The sequence below is a fragment of the Mus pahari genome, chromosome 9, assembly GCF_900095145.1.
Source record: "Mus pahari chromosome 9, PAHARI_EIJ_v1.1, whole genome shotgun sequence".
Taxonomy (NCBI): Eukaryota; Metazoa; Chordata; class Mammalia; order Rodentia; family Muridae; genus Mus; species Mus pahari.
Genome location: NC_034598.1, coordinates 34,418,463 through 34,433,200, shown reverse-complemented (window position 1 = coordinate 34,433,200; position 14,738 = coordinate 34,418,463). Strand labels below are relative to the sequence as shown.

The 14,738-nt window shown below is 46.7% G+C and overlaps 1 protein-coding gene across 2 annotated transcripts in view; it reads left to right on the top strand.

Annotated features, from left to right (window-relative positions):
- The first annotated feature begins 771 nt into the window (after window positions 1-771).
- Cdk1 (cyclin dependent kinase 1) overlaps window positions 772-14,738 on the top strand; it is a 15,814-nt gene continuing 1,847 nt past the window's right edge. Inside the window, exons 1-7 of one of the 2 annotated variants that reach the window (XM_021204983.1) lie at window positions 772-874; window positions 3,704-3,766; window positions 7,943-8,099; window positions 8,988-9,111; window positions 11,516-11,686; window positions 13,643-13,806; window positions 13,899-14,040. In XM_021204983.1, the coding sequence (XP_021060642.1) occupies window positions 3,730-3,766; window positions 7,943-8,099; window positions 8,988-9,111; window positions 11,516-11,686; window positions 13,643-13,806; window positions 13,899-14,040 (795 nt within the window). In that variant the 5' untranslated portion in view covers window positions 772-874; window positions 3,704-3,729. Of the gene's footprint in view, window positions 875-3,703; window positions 3,767-7,942; window positions 8,100-8,987; window positions 9,112-10,164; window positions 10,205-11,515; window positions 11,687-13,642; window positions 13,807-13,898; window positions 14,041-14,738 lie in introns of those variants that run through there. The other variant, XM_029542346.1, reaches the window with a different exon arrangement.

Sequence of the window (14,738 nt, the reverse complement as noted above, 5' to 3'; positions counted from 1 at the left end):
CATACATATACAGATGTACATACAGACAACAACATATGCATATGTATACACATACATGCACACATGCCTTTTGCTGCTGCTGTGTGCTGGGATTAAAGGTATGTGCCACAATCCTCAGCTTAATGTATAATATATATATATATATATATATATATATATATATATATATATATATATATATATAAAATTTATATTATGCCTGACTAATATAGATTTTTGAAAGGCATAATCATAAAGTAATTTTAAATGTTAGCAATAGCCAGGTAGTACACGCCTTTAACCCCAGCAATCTGGAGGCAGAGGCAGGCAGATCTCTGTGAGTTCAAGGCCAGCCTGGTCTACAGAGCGAGTTCCAGGACAGCCAAAATTACACCGAGAAACCTTGTCTCAAAACAAAACAAAACAAAACAAAACAAAACAAAAGCAGTAAAAGGAAGAAACTCTTGATGTAGTGGCACTGTCACTTTTGTGGCTGGCTATTTAAATTCAATGCATTTGAATTGTGTTAGTCCTGGAGGGAAATTACAAATAGAAAGGTAGCGGGAGTAAAAAGAAAATAGATTAGACTGTCCAGAAACAACAGGACGATATTGGAAGGAAAACAGAGCTCAAGAGTCAGTTGGCGCCCGCCCTCCTGCAATTCCTCTGGCCGCGGTTTCCGCTCCCTTTCGCGCTCTGCGCTCCCAGGCAGCCCCTCCCAAGCGTAGCTCAGCTCTGATTGGCTCCTTTGAACGTCTACGTGCAATCGGATTGGCCGCTCCCGGGAGCTTTACCGCGGCGAGTTTGAAACTGCTGGCACTCGGCCTCTAAGCTCCTCGAGTTGCTGCGTCCGCGCAGTCCGGAACTGCGGTGTGGCCCCCGCGGGGACAGAGAGGTATGGCGTGAGTCGGACCGGGTGCAGGCAGGGCCTGCGGGGGATCCACGGGTTCTGGGGGTTCCCCCGGGGACGGGCAGGCCATCCATGTGAGCCCGGGGACCCCTTGTGGACGGGTAGGGCCTCCACGTGAGACCATGGTCTCCTGTGGACGGGTAGGGCCTCACCTAAGTCCGGGATCCTTTATGGTCCGGCATGGCCTCCCTGAGCCTGGGGTCCCCTATGGAGGGGCAAGGCTCATCTGAGCCTGGGGTCCCCTATGGATGAGCATGTCCTCACCTGAGGCCAGGGTTCCCTATGCAGGAGCATGGCCTCCCTGAGCCTGGGGTCCCCTATGGAGGAGCAGGGCTCACCGGAACCTGGGATCCCCTATGGGGGGCAGGGCTCACTCGAGCCAGGGGTCCCCTATGGAAAGGCAAGGCTCACTTGAGCTCCGGGTCCTGCGGACGTACAGGCCCCTACGCGAGCTCCAGGTTCCTGCAGACCCGATGGGCCTCGCTGGAGCCCTGGGTGTGGGCGGGGTGCCAAGTTATGTCCCAGGCCCTGCTGGCTGCCAGTGCGGAGCTGGGGCTGCACCAGGCCAAGCTGCCTTCGGAGGCCCTCAAGTCGGTACTGCCGCAGAAACAGACCCGTAGTCGTTTAAAAAGCTTATTCCTACCAAGGTGCAGAGCCAAGAAAGTGTAGGATCGTTTATTTTTAGTTGCCTGTGCTAAGGCCACAGACGGTACCCAGGCTAACTAAGAAGGAGAGAGAGGGAGAACCGCGGATGCCTTCGCATCCTTGATCGTCTTAAAACATAAATACCGAGGAAGGTTCTGATGTGCAGACCACCATTCCCCCGCCCCCCTCCCCCCAACTTGGATACACTGGGCAGCTTTTAACAGCAGCCCGGGAGACTGGAAAATTTTGGAAGGAAATAAGCCCAGCTTTGAAGACATGTTAACTCTTTGCTGTCTGTGCAGAGGTGGTTGAAAAGTTTAATGCTCTATAGTTCTGTTAAGTCTTTGTATTGAAGAAAGGGGATTTTTTTTTGGGGGGGGGGGATGCGTTGAAAATTTCCTAAACATATTATCCATAGTTGAGTGTCAATCTTGTGAGTATGAGAATCCCCGGGGTCCAGTGCGATGCCTGGCAGTACCCTTGGACAGGTTTATATTTTCCTTCTGAGTTTTTTTATCTGTTGAGCCACTGCCTCCTTGTGCAGTCCCAAGAGCTGGAATTCCAGGCTGTGCCCCCAGGCCCCCATGGAGTTGATTTTACTGTGGAAAGGGATCTGTAAGGAACAGCTCACAGAGAGGTCAGCTATTCCTTGATGCTCATTCACCAGGATCTTGTCATCCGTGGCAGAGGGCTTTCAAGGAGAAAGCACTTTTTCCTCCCATTTGTGAGTCAAGAATTATTTTTTCCTCCCTTGTCTGTGATATTTTTTCAAAGCGTGATTAGCAAACACACTGTCTTAGGGTTATTATTGTTGTGATGAAATACCATGACCAAAGCAAAGGAACTTGGGAAGGAAAGGGTTTGTCTTGTACTTCCACGTCACAGCTCAGCCTCAGAGGAAGTCTGGACAGGAACCTGGAGGCAGGAGGCCATGGAGGGGGCTGCTTCCTGCCTTCTTTCACATAGCTTGCTCAGCCTGCTTTAAGAAAGCAGGAAAGCCCAGGGTTGACCTCACCCACAATGGGCAGAGCCCTACCCCATCCATCACTGATTAAGAAACTGCCCTAAGGACTTGCCTACAGCCCCATCCTATGGAAGCATTTTCTTAACTAAGGTTCCCTCTCAAGATGACTTCAGCTTGTGACAATGTGACCTGGCTTAAAGCTAGCACAGCACAGCACCGCCCTGCACCTTCCACTCTTTCTCCTAAGGTGCTTATCGGCATCTCTGACCTGTGAGTACCTTGAGTGGGATTGTCTGTGGCTGCTTTTGGAAAGAATTCAGTTCACTTGTGCAGCTAAATGTTCTGGCTGTTCAAGTGAATTGGATGCTTTTTTTGTTTGTTTGTTTTTGTTTTTCGAGACAGGGTTTCTCTGTGTAGCCCTGGCTGTCCTGGAACTCACTCTGTAGACCAGGCTGGTCTTGAAATCAGAAATCCACCTGCCTCTGCCTCCCAAGTGCTGGGATTAAAGGCTTGGGTCACCACTGTCTGGAGAATTGAATGCTTTTAAGGTAAACAAATGCTTGTATTAAAAACAACAACAACAACAACAATTGTTATTTCTAGTGGTTGGACTTTACAGTTGTACTTTGTTTCCTTTTGAAACAGTGTTGCAACAAACTAGGCCACAGGTTGGCCTTGAACTTGCTTTTTTAACTTGTGCTAGGATTACATCATGCACAACTTCCTTCTGGCAGATTCTTAATATTTTAAGAAAAGCTAAAATAATACAATTTTATTAAGGAAATAGTGTGCTGAGATATTGGCATTAAAGTCATTATACTTCTGTTTTGAAACTTTCAGTCCTGGGGATCAGGCCTTTTGCTTTGATTTTTAGTTTTGAGACATAGTGTCACTGAGTTGATTTAGCTGGCTGTGTGTCAGTCTTCTCAGTGGCTGGTTGACAGGCCTGCTTGATTTCTGCATGTGAGGGGGCTAAGTCCTTGGATGCATAGAATATGCAAACGCAATGTCTGAGAAGGCTCAGAACGTCCCACTTGCGAGAGCAGCTAAACCCCACCCAACAAGACCGTCTTGATGGAATGACTGACATTTGCCGGCTACGCAGGAGGCCCTGGAAAACACTCTTCTGCGATGTCTTCCGGATGATGCTTAGACTGCTTTGCGTTAGTAGCACGGAATCACAGCACTGTTTCCCTTCATTTTAGGGTCCGTTGCAACCTGTCGAGTAACTATGGAGGACTATATCAAAATAGAGAAAATTGGAGAAGGTAAGTGGTTTTAGTAGAATGTTTTTGAAAAGAACGTAACAGTGCTACCGTGGAACACAGAAACCATTGCGGAGTACAGGCGCTGATGCATCTGCACCCGTGTGCATGAGTGTGCTGTTAGAGTTGGTGTCTGAGGGCTCCTGGACAGGATCTGGGATCACTGAGCACACCTGTAGGGGATTATTTTGACTATATTAATTGACGTGGGCAGGACCCTCCCCCAATGTGGTGCCATTCCTTGCCTGAGATCCTGGACTGTGTGAATGGAGAAGGGCGTCAAGCCATAGTGAACCTCACTCTGCCCACTGCCTACGCTCCTGCTGCTGCTGCTGCTGCTGCTGCTGGTGGTGGTGGTGGTGGTGGTGGTGGTGGACTCTAACCCGGTTCCTGAGTCCAAACCCTTCCTTGCGCTGCTTTTGTCTGGGTGTTTTATCACAGCACCAGCAAAAGTAAGGCATGCTTTACGTACAACCTAAAGCCCAATTCTCCATCAAGAGAATTTAAATTATCCTGATTCTTTGCGAAGGACCCTAGGGCCTTGAGCTCTATGCTGTTGAGCTGTGGTCCCCAGGCTGATCTCCCTTCTGGAACTGAATATCCCAGATGTTTGTGTTTGGGGCTCAGTACTGACAGATAGCTTGCACGTGTGTTGGGAGTAGATTGGGGGGGTAATATATGCTAATTTCGAAGTACATTTTAGTCTTTCTAAGTACTGGGTTCTAAGTATGTAAGCTGGGTGGTGTTCTGTGTGGTCACCATGGGCAAGAATGACTAGTGACTGTCACATGGTGTTCAATTCCCTTCTGTAGTATTTTAAACAATGCTTAGGCCTCTGTGACATAAAGGAGGAATGAAAAGAACCCTTTCCTATTCCTCTCTATTGGGTTCTTTTTTTCCTCTTCCTGCAACAGAATTCCATATTTCTATGTAGGAGTCAAGATTTTGCTCTTAGCTCTCCAGGAGCAAACAGTGGAACTTGTTTCTGTGTGGCTTCTGTTGAGGACCGTTCTCATCAACTTTTAGAGACCCTGCTTACACAGGGTATTAAAACCAAGGCAAACAAGGAATGGCCCTGACCGTGTCTGGTGTGCCTCTGGTGTGCCTCTGGGGCTTTCTCTTTAATGTGACAACATCTCAGCAACTGTCTCCTTACGTGGTAACCCGTCCCCCTCGCCAGCACCCTCCACTGCCACTCACCAGTCCAATTTTTTGATGACCTTAGATAGGGCTTTCTGAAGCCATCCCCCACTGGGCTCACTCTTTAACTTGTTCTAGAGCAGTGGTTCTCGGCCTTCCTAACACCACAGCCCTTTAGTACAGTTCCTCCTATTGTGATGACCCCCAACCATTAAATTAGTTATGTTGCTTCTTCATAACTCATTTTGCTCCTCTTATGAATCATAATGTAAATGTCTGATGTGCAGAATATCTGATATGTGTGCCTCTCCAAAGAGCTATCGACCCACAGGTTGAGAACCAATGTTGTCGCTGAAGGATTTGTTCATTTCCTTCCAGGCAGCCTTAGTATCCCTTCTAGTTGCTCTGGGCCTCCGGCATCTCTCACAGCTTCTCAGGTCCTGCAGCACTTTGACCTGCTTTTCTGAATTCTCTGGCCTTAGAGGCTTGTCTGCTACATTGTTCGTGGCTGTTCTGGATTCTCTGTGGGGGATCTGGGATCCTGAATGGCTTGTTGAAATAATTGGAAAATGAGGTCCTGCTGTCTATGTTTTCTGCCAATACCAAGTACCTGGTCAAACCTGTGAATACGTTGTACCATGTTTTTCCCCATGTTAGTGTTTTCTTGCTTAGTCACCTGTGTATTGTTGGTCACCATGCCCAGCGAGACAGTCTTCAGATGACACAGCTGCCTGGCTACATGTGGGTGATGGGGCCTTCCTTGGCATTGAGAAAGCACTCTAGAAACATTTGGCTTTGATTGAGGTTTATTGGCTTTACTTACCAGGCAGTGTTATCAGGACTTTACCCCAGGATAACTGGGATCTTATCCTTGCTTTTACTTGTATCACATTTGCTAAAGTTCAGTGCATGTGTGCGTGTGCGCGGACGCATGTGTGCGCTCATTCATACAGGTGTGCATAGCCCATGGAGGCCAGAAGTGTTGCCTCTGGGATTGGATTTACAGGAGGCTGAGCTCTGGTGTGGGTTACTGGTCCTCTGCAAGGGCAGTGCGGTCTAAACCCCGAGCCTCCCCAGCCTTACTTGATACTTTCTCCTCCTCAATTATTTATTACTTAAAATACTTCCGGATCGGGCTGGAGAGATGGCTCAGTGGTTAAGAGCACCGACTGTTCTTCCAAAGGTCCCGAGTTCAAATCCCAGCAACCACATGGTGGCTCACAACCATCCGTAATGAGATCTGATGACCTCTTCTGGTGCATCTGAAGACTGCTACAGTGAACTTAGATATAATAATAAATCTTTAAAAAAAAAATACTTCCAGATCTAAAACAGATATTTAATTTCAGAGCATCTACTGTTCAGCTTATGAATAGTGTTCTTCCGGGCGCTTCGTTAGCTCTGTTGCAGTTAACTGAGAAGAGCCAGGAGTTGAGATACTCAAAACAAGCCGTTCTGTGTTGTCTATGAATCAGCAGTTACTGTGTGTTCTTGACAGCCATTCCTGAGTTAGTTCTGCACATTCGTCAAGAAATGCAAGCCGGGTGCGGTGGCGCATGCCTTTAGTCCCAGCACTTGGGAGGCAGAGGCAGGTGGATTTCTGAGTTCGAGGCCAGCCTGGTCTACAAAGTGAGTTCCAGGACTACACAGAGAAACCCTGTCTTGAAAAAACGAGGAAAAAAAAAAAGAAATGCAGCAGGACACTGGGAGGGAACAAGATGCCAGAAGGAATCCTGGGTGATCACTGCTTACCTTACTAATTGTGACTGCTCAGATAGTGCCAGCTTGCTCGAGGCTTAGGTACTTGTGTGCTTCAGACAAGCATGATATCCACCGTTCGGGAATATGTGAGCTCACAGATTTCGCAGACAGAATGTTGTCAGTTGTTTATATCTGGAATAACTTGGTTATTTAATCACCTAGGATTTTTATTGGAAGTAATATTAAAATAACTGTAGTGCTTAGGAAAACAAAACAGTCCTGGAATTTAAAGAATGCTGGCATAAAGCTTATGTGGACAGCAAGCTGCTTAATCGTCTCGGCAGTTGGTTACTGGGATGCAGTCTTAGAGCCAGTAAATGCTGTGGAGTAGCTTCCACCTTTGTTTGGAAGAAGCTGCCCTCACCCTTTGTTGAGTTTCTTCTGGACAAGGTCTAACCTTGCCTCAACTTTTCTCAAGTGATAGGATTACAGGCGTGTAGACATGGGGATCTTTGACTTTCAAGACAGGGTCTTACTAAGTTCTCCAGGCTTGTCTCCAACTTGGAATTCTCCTGCCTCAGTCTTACAAGCAGCAGTGACCAGAGCTGTGTGTCACCAGGCCTGGTGCTGTAGTCATTGCTGAAGCTATACCGATGCCACGAAAAGCTTTTCAACGAAGTTTATAGGTAGCTGGAGATTCCATACCTGGAGTAGCCTGGGTGTGAGGTGCCTGATTAGCCTATCTCTCTGTGTCTGCCACACCCCTGGTGTCTTTTCTTCCTGCCACTGCTGTTCATGGGACACCCAGGTTAGTGTTGTCCACATTCCCAGCGGGTAGGAGGCTTCGCACTCTAGTAAAAGAGAGCAGCTTTATTGGGTTTAATGAAAATGCGTGGTGTTTCTGTCTCCACTCTGCCGGGTGAGGAGTAGTGAGTGACTGCACTGTGAGATATGTGTAACATCTCAAGGAGATCCTAAGTCAGTACAGTTTTTTGGAAGTTTCACAGTGCCTCCTCTTGGGACTGATTTCCAATCTTAAGTTTTTGATGTAGCGTCTACATGCAGGATATTTGATAGGTGAATTTCAACTTGATCCATGTCCTAATGTTCATGTGCTGCAATCTTCACGTGTTCATGTGAAGGAAGCTTAACTGGGAGGGTGACTCAGTGAGTTTTATTTCCCAACCATGTATGCGTTAGATTGTAGTTATCTTCAGTTCCTTTTTGAAAGCAGTGAGGGTTTAATGATGTGTGAGGGGGCCTATCTGACTGCGGCTGGCATTCTCTCATGCGATACTCAGAGAGTTCAACTTTAAAAATCTCTTTGCTTTATTTCAGGTACTTATGGTGTGGTGTATAAGGGTAGACACAGAATCACTGGCCAGATAGTGGCCATGAAGAAAATCAGACTCGAAAGCGAGGAAGAAGGCGTGCCCAGTACTGCAATTCGGGAAATCTCTCTATTAAAAGAACTTCGACATCCAAACATAGTCAGGTGTGCTGTGTTGGAACTGAAACCATTCTCCCCGTGCAAATCTGTTTTAATATGGAAATTTTAACGTATTTTCTGGTTCAAGTGGGGTGGAGTCCTACTTTGTTTATGTTTGGAGAATTTGAGACATGGTGCTAGAATTGGCTAGAGGAGCAGGGCACAGCCCTGGGAGCCCTTCCATGGGGAGCTTGGTCAGATCCTACTTTTAGGGCCCAGGTCCCCAAAGGCTCCTGAGACCAGTAGCTGGGCTGAGGGGTGAGGTAGATAAGCTATGCTTTATTGACTTACTTGGGCTGGGTCTTTGAGGAAGAAGTTGTCTTCTTCATTAGAATTTCTGTTGGTAGGAGGGACTGATCCCAGGCCTTTGGGTAGAGCTAAGAGAGCTCTCTACCACTGAGCCTCTGGCCTCCTAATATGGGGTTTTGAAATTATTAAGACAGGATTTTACTCTAGCTCACCCAGGTTGGCCTGGAATTTACTGCTGTCTTCTAACTCCCAAGTGCCGGGATTATGGGTTTAAACCACCGCACCCAGTCTCTAGCACTCTCAGAGTCACCCAGGTTGACCTTGTGCTCACTCCATCCTTTGAATTTAGAGATCTTTGCCTTAACCTTGCCTTATCACCTCTGGTGGCCTCTGCCCCTGACCTGGGTTCTAACTATTGTTGCCCTGGGGCTGGGACTAGGGAGCAGCTTTACTGTCCCCAAGCAGCCAGCTTTGGGAATGCGGCAGGCGGTGTGAGCTAGCGCCTCCTGCATAGGAAGCTGTGGATTATTGTCCTCCGCTTCCGTCCTCAAGTTCTGCTTCAGGGTGAAGGTCATTGTTAGGAGCACTTGTGCTGTGTGGAAGTAGAGGCAGGCTGCTTGCTGGACTCACGCTTGCTCTGCTCAGCCTGCAGGATGTGCTCATGCAGGACTCCAGGCTGTATCTCATCTTTGAGTTCCTGTCCATGGACCTCAAGAAGTACCTGGACTCCATCCCTCCTGGGCAGTTCATGGATTCTTCTCTCGTTAAGGTAAAGAGTTGCGAGCTTTTACTAATACGCCCTCTGAATGTGGGCTCCATCCTTGTGTTTTGTGGCTGCATCTTAGAAAAACTGTAAGAAAAGAGACAGCATTTTCTTTTCCTTCCGTCCACCGGATGAGATCATCATCATTTCCAGATGGTTCTAGAAGTGAAAAGTAGTGTCTGAGGACCTAAGTGCTACCCTATGGCCTATGTATCACATTGCTGGGGACAGGACATGCTACAACAGTTATGTGCAGATTGGTGACAGCAGCCTGAGCCTGGTGTTGATGCTAAGTGGTCTTACTCTAACAAATAGGCTTTGGTTAATGTAAACAATTGTATTCCAGTTAAATTATAAATGTATTTATTCTTTGTGTGTGGTATTGGGTATTGGGTTCAGGGCATTGTATGTAACTGGGCAAGCCTTACTCTCAGCCACGTTTACCAAGGTCTGAACCTTAAACCGGCTTTATTTTTCCACTGAACTCTGTCCATGCCTTGAGATTTTCACGTTGGCTTTGTATGACTCTAAACCAGATAGGATCATTCTGCGTGTGTCCTGCACACATGGTAGTTAGCCTCTCATGTCTCTTGTTTCGTAATGGTTTAATACTTTGCACATTTAGTAAACCATTTCACTTAGATTGCTTCCTACTTTAGTGATGGCTGCAGTGCATCGTCATGAGATATGGTGGAGGTTCATTCTGCAGCCCAGGCCGCCCTTAACTCTCATCCTCCAGCCTGTCTCCCAAGTGTGGGCATTGTAGGCATGCGCCACCACGCCCACCACTATTTGTCATTTTAGAGAGGGGTTCTTGGACTTGCAATAAAATATGTGTTTATATTTAAGATCTTGGTAGATAGGGTTATAGGGTCTCTAAAAATCAGTTACTATTTTATTACATTGTTACCAAGACTTGACTGTATGTATCTTTAAAATAGTCTCAGTGTATTATGGGAAGGGTTTTATTACAGTTATTCTATTTGACATTTAACTTATTATTGTGTTTATTCATTTTTGCACAGCCTGTACATATTCACTCAACTTTCTGTATTTCAGTGATTTCAAAAGTGGTTATTACTACCGCACGGTGACTACTAACACCCACCCTTGCCAGTGCTTACACTGTGTATGGCTGCTGCTGTGATGCAGGCTATGGCTGCAGCAACTTGGGGAGGAAAGTGTCCATCTGGCTTACACTTGCATAAAATTGTTCATCACTCCAGGGAGTCAGGCCGGAGCTCATGGCCAGGAACCTGGAGGCAGAAGCTGATGCAAGGGCTATGGAAAGGTGCTGCTCACTAGCTTGCTCCTCATGGCTTGCTCAGCCTGCTTCCTTTTAGAACCCGGGACCACCAGCCCAGGGATGGCCCCACCCATGGTGAGCTGGGCCCTCTCCCAGCAATTACTAATTAAGAAAATGCCTTACAAGCTTGCTTACAGCCTGATCTTATGGAGGCGTTTTCTCAATTGAAGCTCCCTCTCCAATAACTCTAGCTTCTGTCAAGTTGACATAACACTATCCAACAGAGTGTTCTTAGTGGGTTTTTTGTTTTGTTTTGTTGAAGCCATAATATATAAGATCATATGTTTTAGAATAATGTCAATATTTTTCTGCTCTCTCCTATCTCCAAACTTTTCCTAAATTATGGATAGCATAAAGATTCCTTTTGCTTTAAGATTGGAAGGCTTGGGGGACATCCCAGTGGGAAAGTGCTTATGGTGCAAGCACGAGGAACTGAGTTCTGGTTCCCAGTTTCCATATGGAGGTGGTGTGGTAGTGTGTACATCTATAAGCCCAGAGGCTGAAGGACAGAGGCACAGAGGCAGGCATTGGGGGTGGGATGGCCATGTTGTGTCTGGGGCCAGCCATTTTGATCAAAATGGTGAACTTCAGTTTTAATGAGAAATATCTCAAAAACAAAGGTGGAAACAATAGAGGAATACACTGACTTCTGCCTGTCACTTGGGTACCTACATTGAAGAGTGTAAGAGTCTACACGTGCGGGCATGCACACACTAGAGAATTGGGTTATGAATAAACTTTTACAGATCCCCAGTTTAAGCTGTTTTACGTATTTTCCTGTTGTCTCAAAAGAGGAAATGTATGTGTGAAGTGACAGAAATGGAAAAGAACAACTTTATTCAGGATAGAAACAGTTGACACGAATGTTGAGGAAACTTCTGCACAGAAAGCTAACATGTGACTTAAAGACAGGGGCCAAAATTTTAAATGCTCATGTGGGTATAGATACACACATAACTGTATGTCCACCTGTTTAAAGAGGCCTGAAAGGCCTTGTGGTAGCTACATTATTTTCTCTGCATCATAATTTATTTTCTCAGAAATCTTTGCACCTAGGAGTCCTGTGGAATGATGGAGTTTCTAACTTGCTTGTTTCTTTTCTAGAGTTACTTGTACCAAATCCTCCAGGGGATTGTGTTCTGCCACTCCCGACGAGTTCTTCACAGAGACTTGAAACCTCAGAATCTATTGATTGATGACAAAGGGACAATCAAACTGGCTGATTTCGGCCTTGCCAGAGCGTTTGGAATACCAATAAGAGTGTACACGCATGAGGTAAGGAGAGCCCTGAGTGGTGTGTGCTTGCTGCCTCCCTCTCGTCTTTAAGCCAAGATAGAAATACTTAGATAGAAAAACATTTCTGCAGCCAGGCAGTGGCAGTGCATACCTTTAATCCCAGCACTTGGGAGGCAGAGGCAGGCAGATCTCTTGAGTTCAAGGCCAGCCTGGTCTATAGAGCAAGTTCCTGAACACCCAGGGCTACACAGAAACCTTGTCTCAGAAAACCAAACAAAAAGCTCTGTTCTAGCCGGGCGTGGTGGCGTATGCCTTTGATCCCAGCACTTGGGAGGCAGAGGCAGGTGGATTTCTGAGTTCGAGGCCAGCCTGGTCTACAGAGTGAGTTCCAGGACAGCCAGGGCTACACAGAGAAACCCTGTCTCCAAAAACCAAAAAAAAAAAAAGTTCTGTTCTGGTAGTATTGCTTATTGCTTTTTTATTATCACTTCACTCTTGTTTGTATGGTCTGTGAAAAGGGAGATAGACCCTTTGGCATATTTGTCAGGAGAGATTGATGGCTGTGGGGAGACCTTCAGGAAGGGGCTTATTGTAGTTTTGGGGGTTCTCGTTTCTCTGTGTTGATCTTCCCAGAGCTGTGCTTCCTCCTGATTGGACCTGCTGTGGTCATTCAGATCAATTAAAAGACAGGTTTTGCTGTGTGAGGTATATTATTGTGATAGATTTAGGAGCCAGCCTCCGCTAGCTGGGGGAGGGAGCACTAAGGATTGAACCCTAGTCTTTGGCCCGTGTTGCTTGGATGTCCTGTCACTGGGCTGTGCCCTTGGCCCTGTCATTAGGCTTTGTCAGTGGCATCTCATGTGGTTGTCTGTTTTATTATTTTTCTCTGCAATGGGACTTGAACCACGGGACACACACACACACACACACATACACACACACACACACACACACACACACCACACTGCTCCTTGTTTTGAGAAAGTCTCACTGACTTGCCCTAGTTGGCCCTGAGGTCACTGACGTAGATAGACTTTGGGCCTGGGATTCCTACAGAGGCTTTCCCAGTAGCTGGGATTGTAGGTCTACACCACCAGACTAAGTTCCTCTGGTATTTCTGAAAGGGCATTGACTTGTATAATATAGGAACATTGGCATCTTGGGAGGTGTGAACCCGGAGTCTACAGTGTCAGTCCCCCTTGTGTCCTTTGAATTTTGAGGCAGGGTCTCCTGTAGCCCTGACTGGCCTCATTCTCTGGGTGCTAAGATTACACAGATGTGTGCCCTGCTGTGCCTGCTGAAGGCCGTGCTGGGACCCTGGTCCTGCACGTTCTGCCTGAGCAACCTTCCCAGTCCTGTCTTGTTTCTTCTTTTTTATTTTTCAGTTTATGATATGAATCTTCTTTAATGGCTGTAACTGCTGCTGACCTCATTTGCGTTGTTCATTGAGTTTATTCACTATTTTGATAAATAAACTGTAGTTCTAAATCACTAATCATTTGAGTCCCCCTCCTCTCGCTTTGGCTTAGATTTCTTATTCATGTTAATTGTAGCTGCCATCTTACCATGTAATCAAGCCGTGCCCTTTGTACAGTGTCATTTCTAAACCATCATTGCTAGTTAGTGCTTTTTCTTTAAGTTGAAAGGAAAGTTGTTCTGTCTCTGCCTCTTTCTCTTTTCTGAGGCAGAATCTCACTGTGTAGCCCTGGCTGTCCTAGGACTAGCGCTTAGACCAGGCTGGCCTCAAACTCTGCCTCCAGGTATTAAAGGTGTATGCCACCCAGGTATATGCCCAGCCAGGATACAGTTGCTTTGGTCCTTTGACTTTAATGATTTGAAAAGCAAGAGGTTTGTGGTACTTACCCACTAATGAGCAAAAGTCAGAAATAAAATAGCCTCAACTTAGTAATTTGCATATAGCTAATTGTCTTAAGTTCCTGGTGACACCTGCACAGCTTCCTAAAAGACAACCGTGTGTGGTCTGTCTTGCACCAGGTAGTGACGCTGTGGTACCGATCTCCAGAAGTGTTGCTGGGCTCGGCTCGTTACTCCACTCCGGTTGACATCTGGAGTATAGGGACCATATTTGCAGAACTGGCAACCAAGAAGCCGCTTTTCCATGGCGATTCAGAGATTGACCAGCTCTTCAGGATCTTTAGGTAATTGTGTTCTATGCCCAAGCTGTTACGAGCCTGTACGGTTAAATAATAAAGGCACCATGTATGTGATAAGAGTCTTGCTTTTCTTTCAGAGCTCTGGGCACTCCTAACAACGAAGTGTGGCCAGAAGTAGAGTCCCTGCAGGACTACAAGAACACCTTTCCCAAGTGGAAGCCAGGGAGCCTCGCATCCCACGTCAAGAACCTGGATGAGAACGGCTTGGATTTGCTCTCAGTACGTGAGCTGTTCTTTATGACTCGAGCGGGGTGCCCTTGGGTGTCCGTAGTGACAGGTAGGGGTGACTGAACATGCTCAGTCCTGGACTTGTCAGCAGGAAGACACAGCAGCTGCCTTTGAGGTGTGAAGTGCCTGGTGGTCGGAGGAGCCTCTGGTGTTGGACTTTGTCATTTACTTCTCCTCCGGGAGGAGAGGCTGGACTCTCAATCTTCTTGCTTGAGAGTGTGTTGATGAGTTACGGTGACTCCTCTTTGTGAACACACTACTGAGCCCCTCAGTTCATTGGTGTGCACTGTTGACTGCTTAGGAAACCGAGCTGTTCAGGCTTTTGACAGCATAACTCCATTGCTCAGGTCTGGCCTAGTATTCTCTCAGAAAGGCTAGCAAAGACTAATTAATTCTGATTTTCTTCAGTTGGCTTGGTGCATGCTATTAGCAATGCAAAGAACAAAATTACTGTTCAGGATTAATAAACAAAGGCCTCCTTTAGGAAGTTTGCTATAGGTAGAGCAGTGTTTAAAATCTGAGTTTGTAGAAGGAATCAAGTAAGCCGGGCGTGGTGGCGCACGCCTTTAATCCCAGCACTCGGGAGGCAGAGACAGGCGGATTTCTGAGTTCGAGGCCAGCCTGGTCTACAGAGTGAGTTCCAGGACAGCCAGGGCTATACAGAGAAACCCTGTCTCGAAAAAACCAAA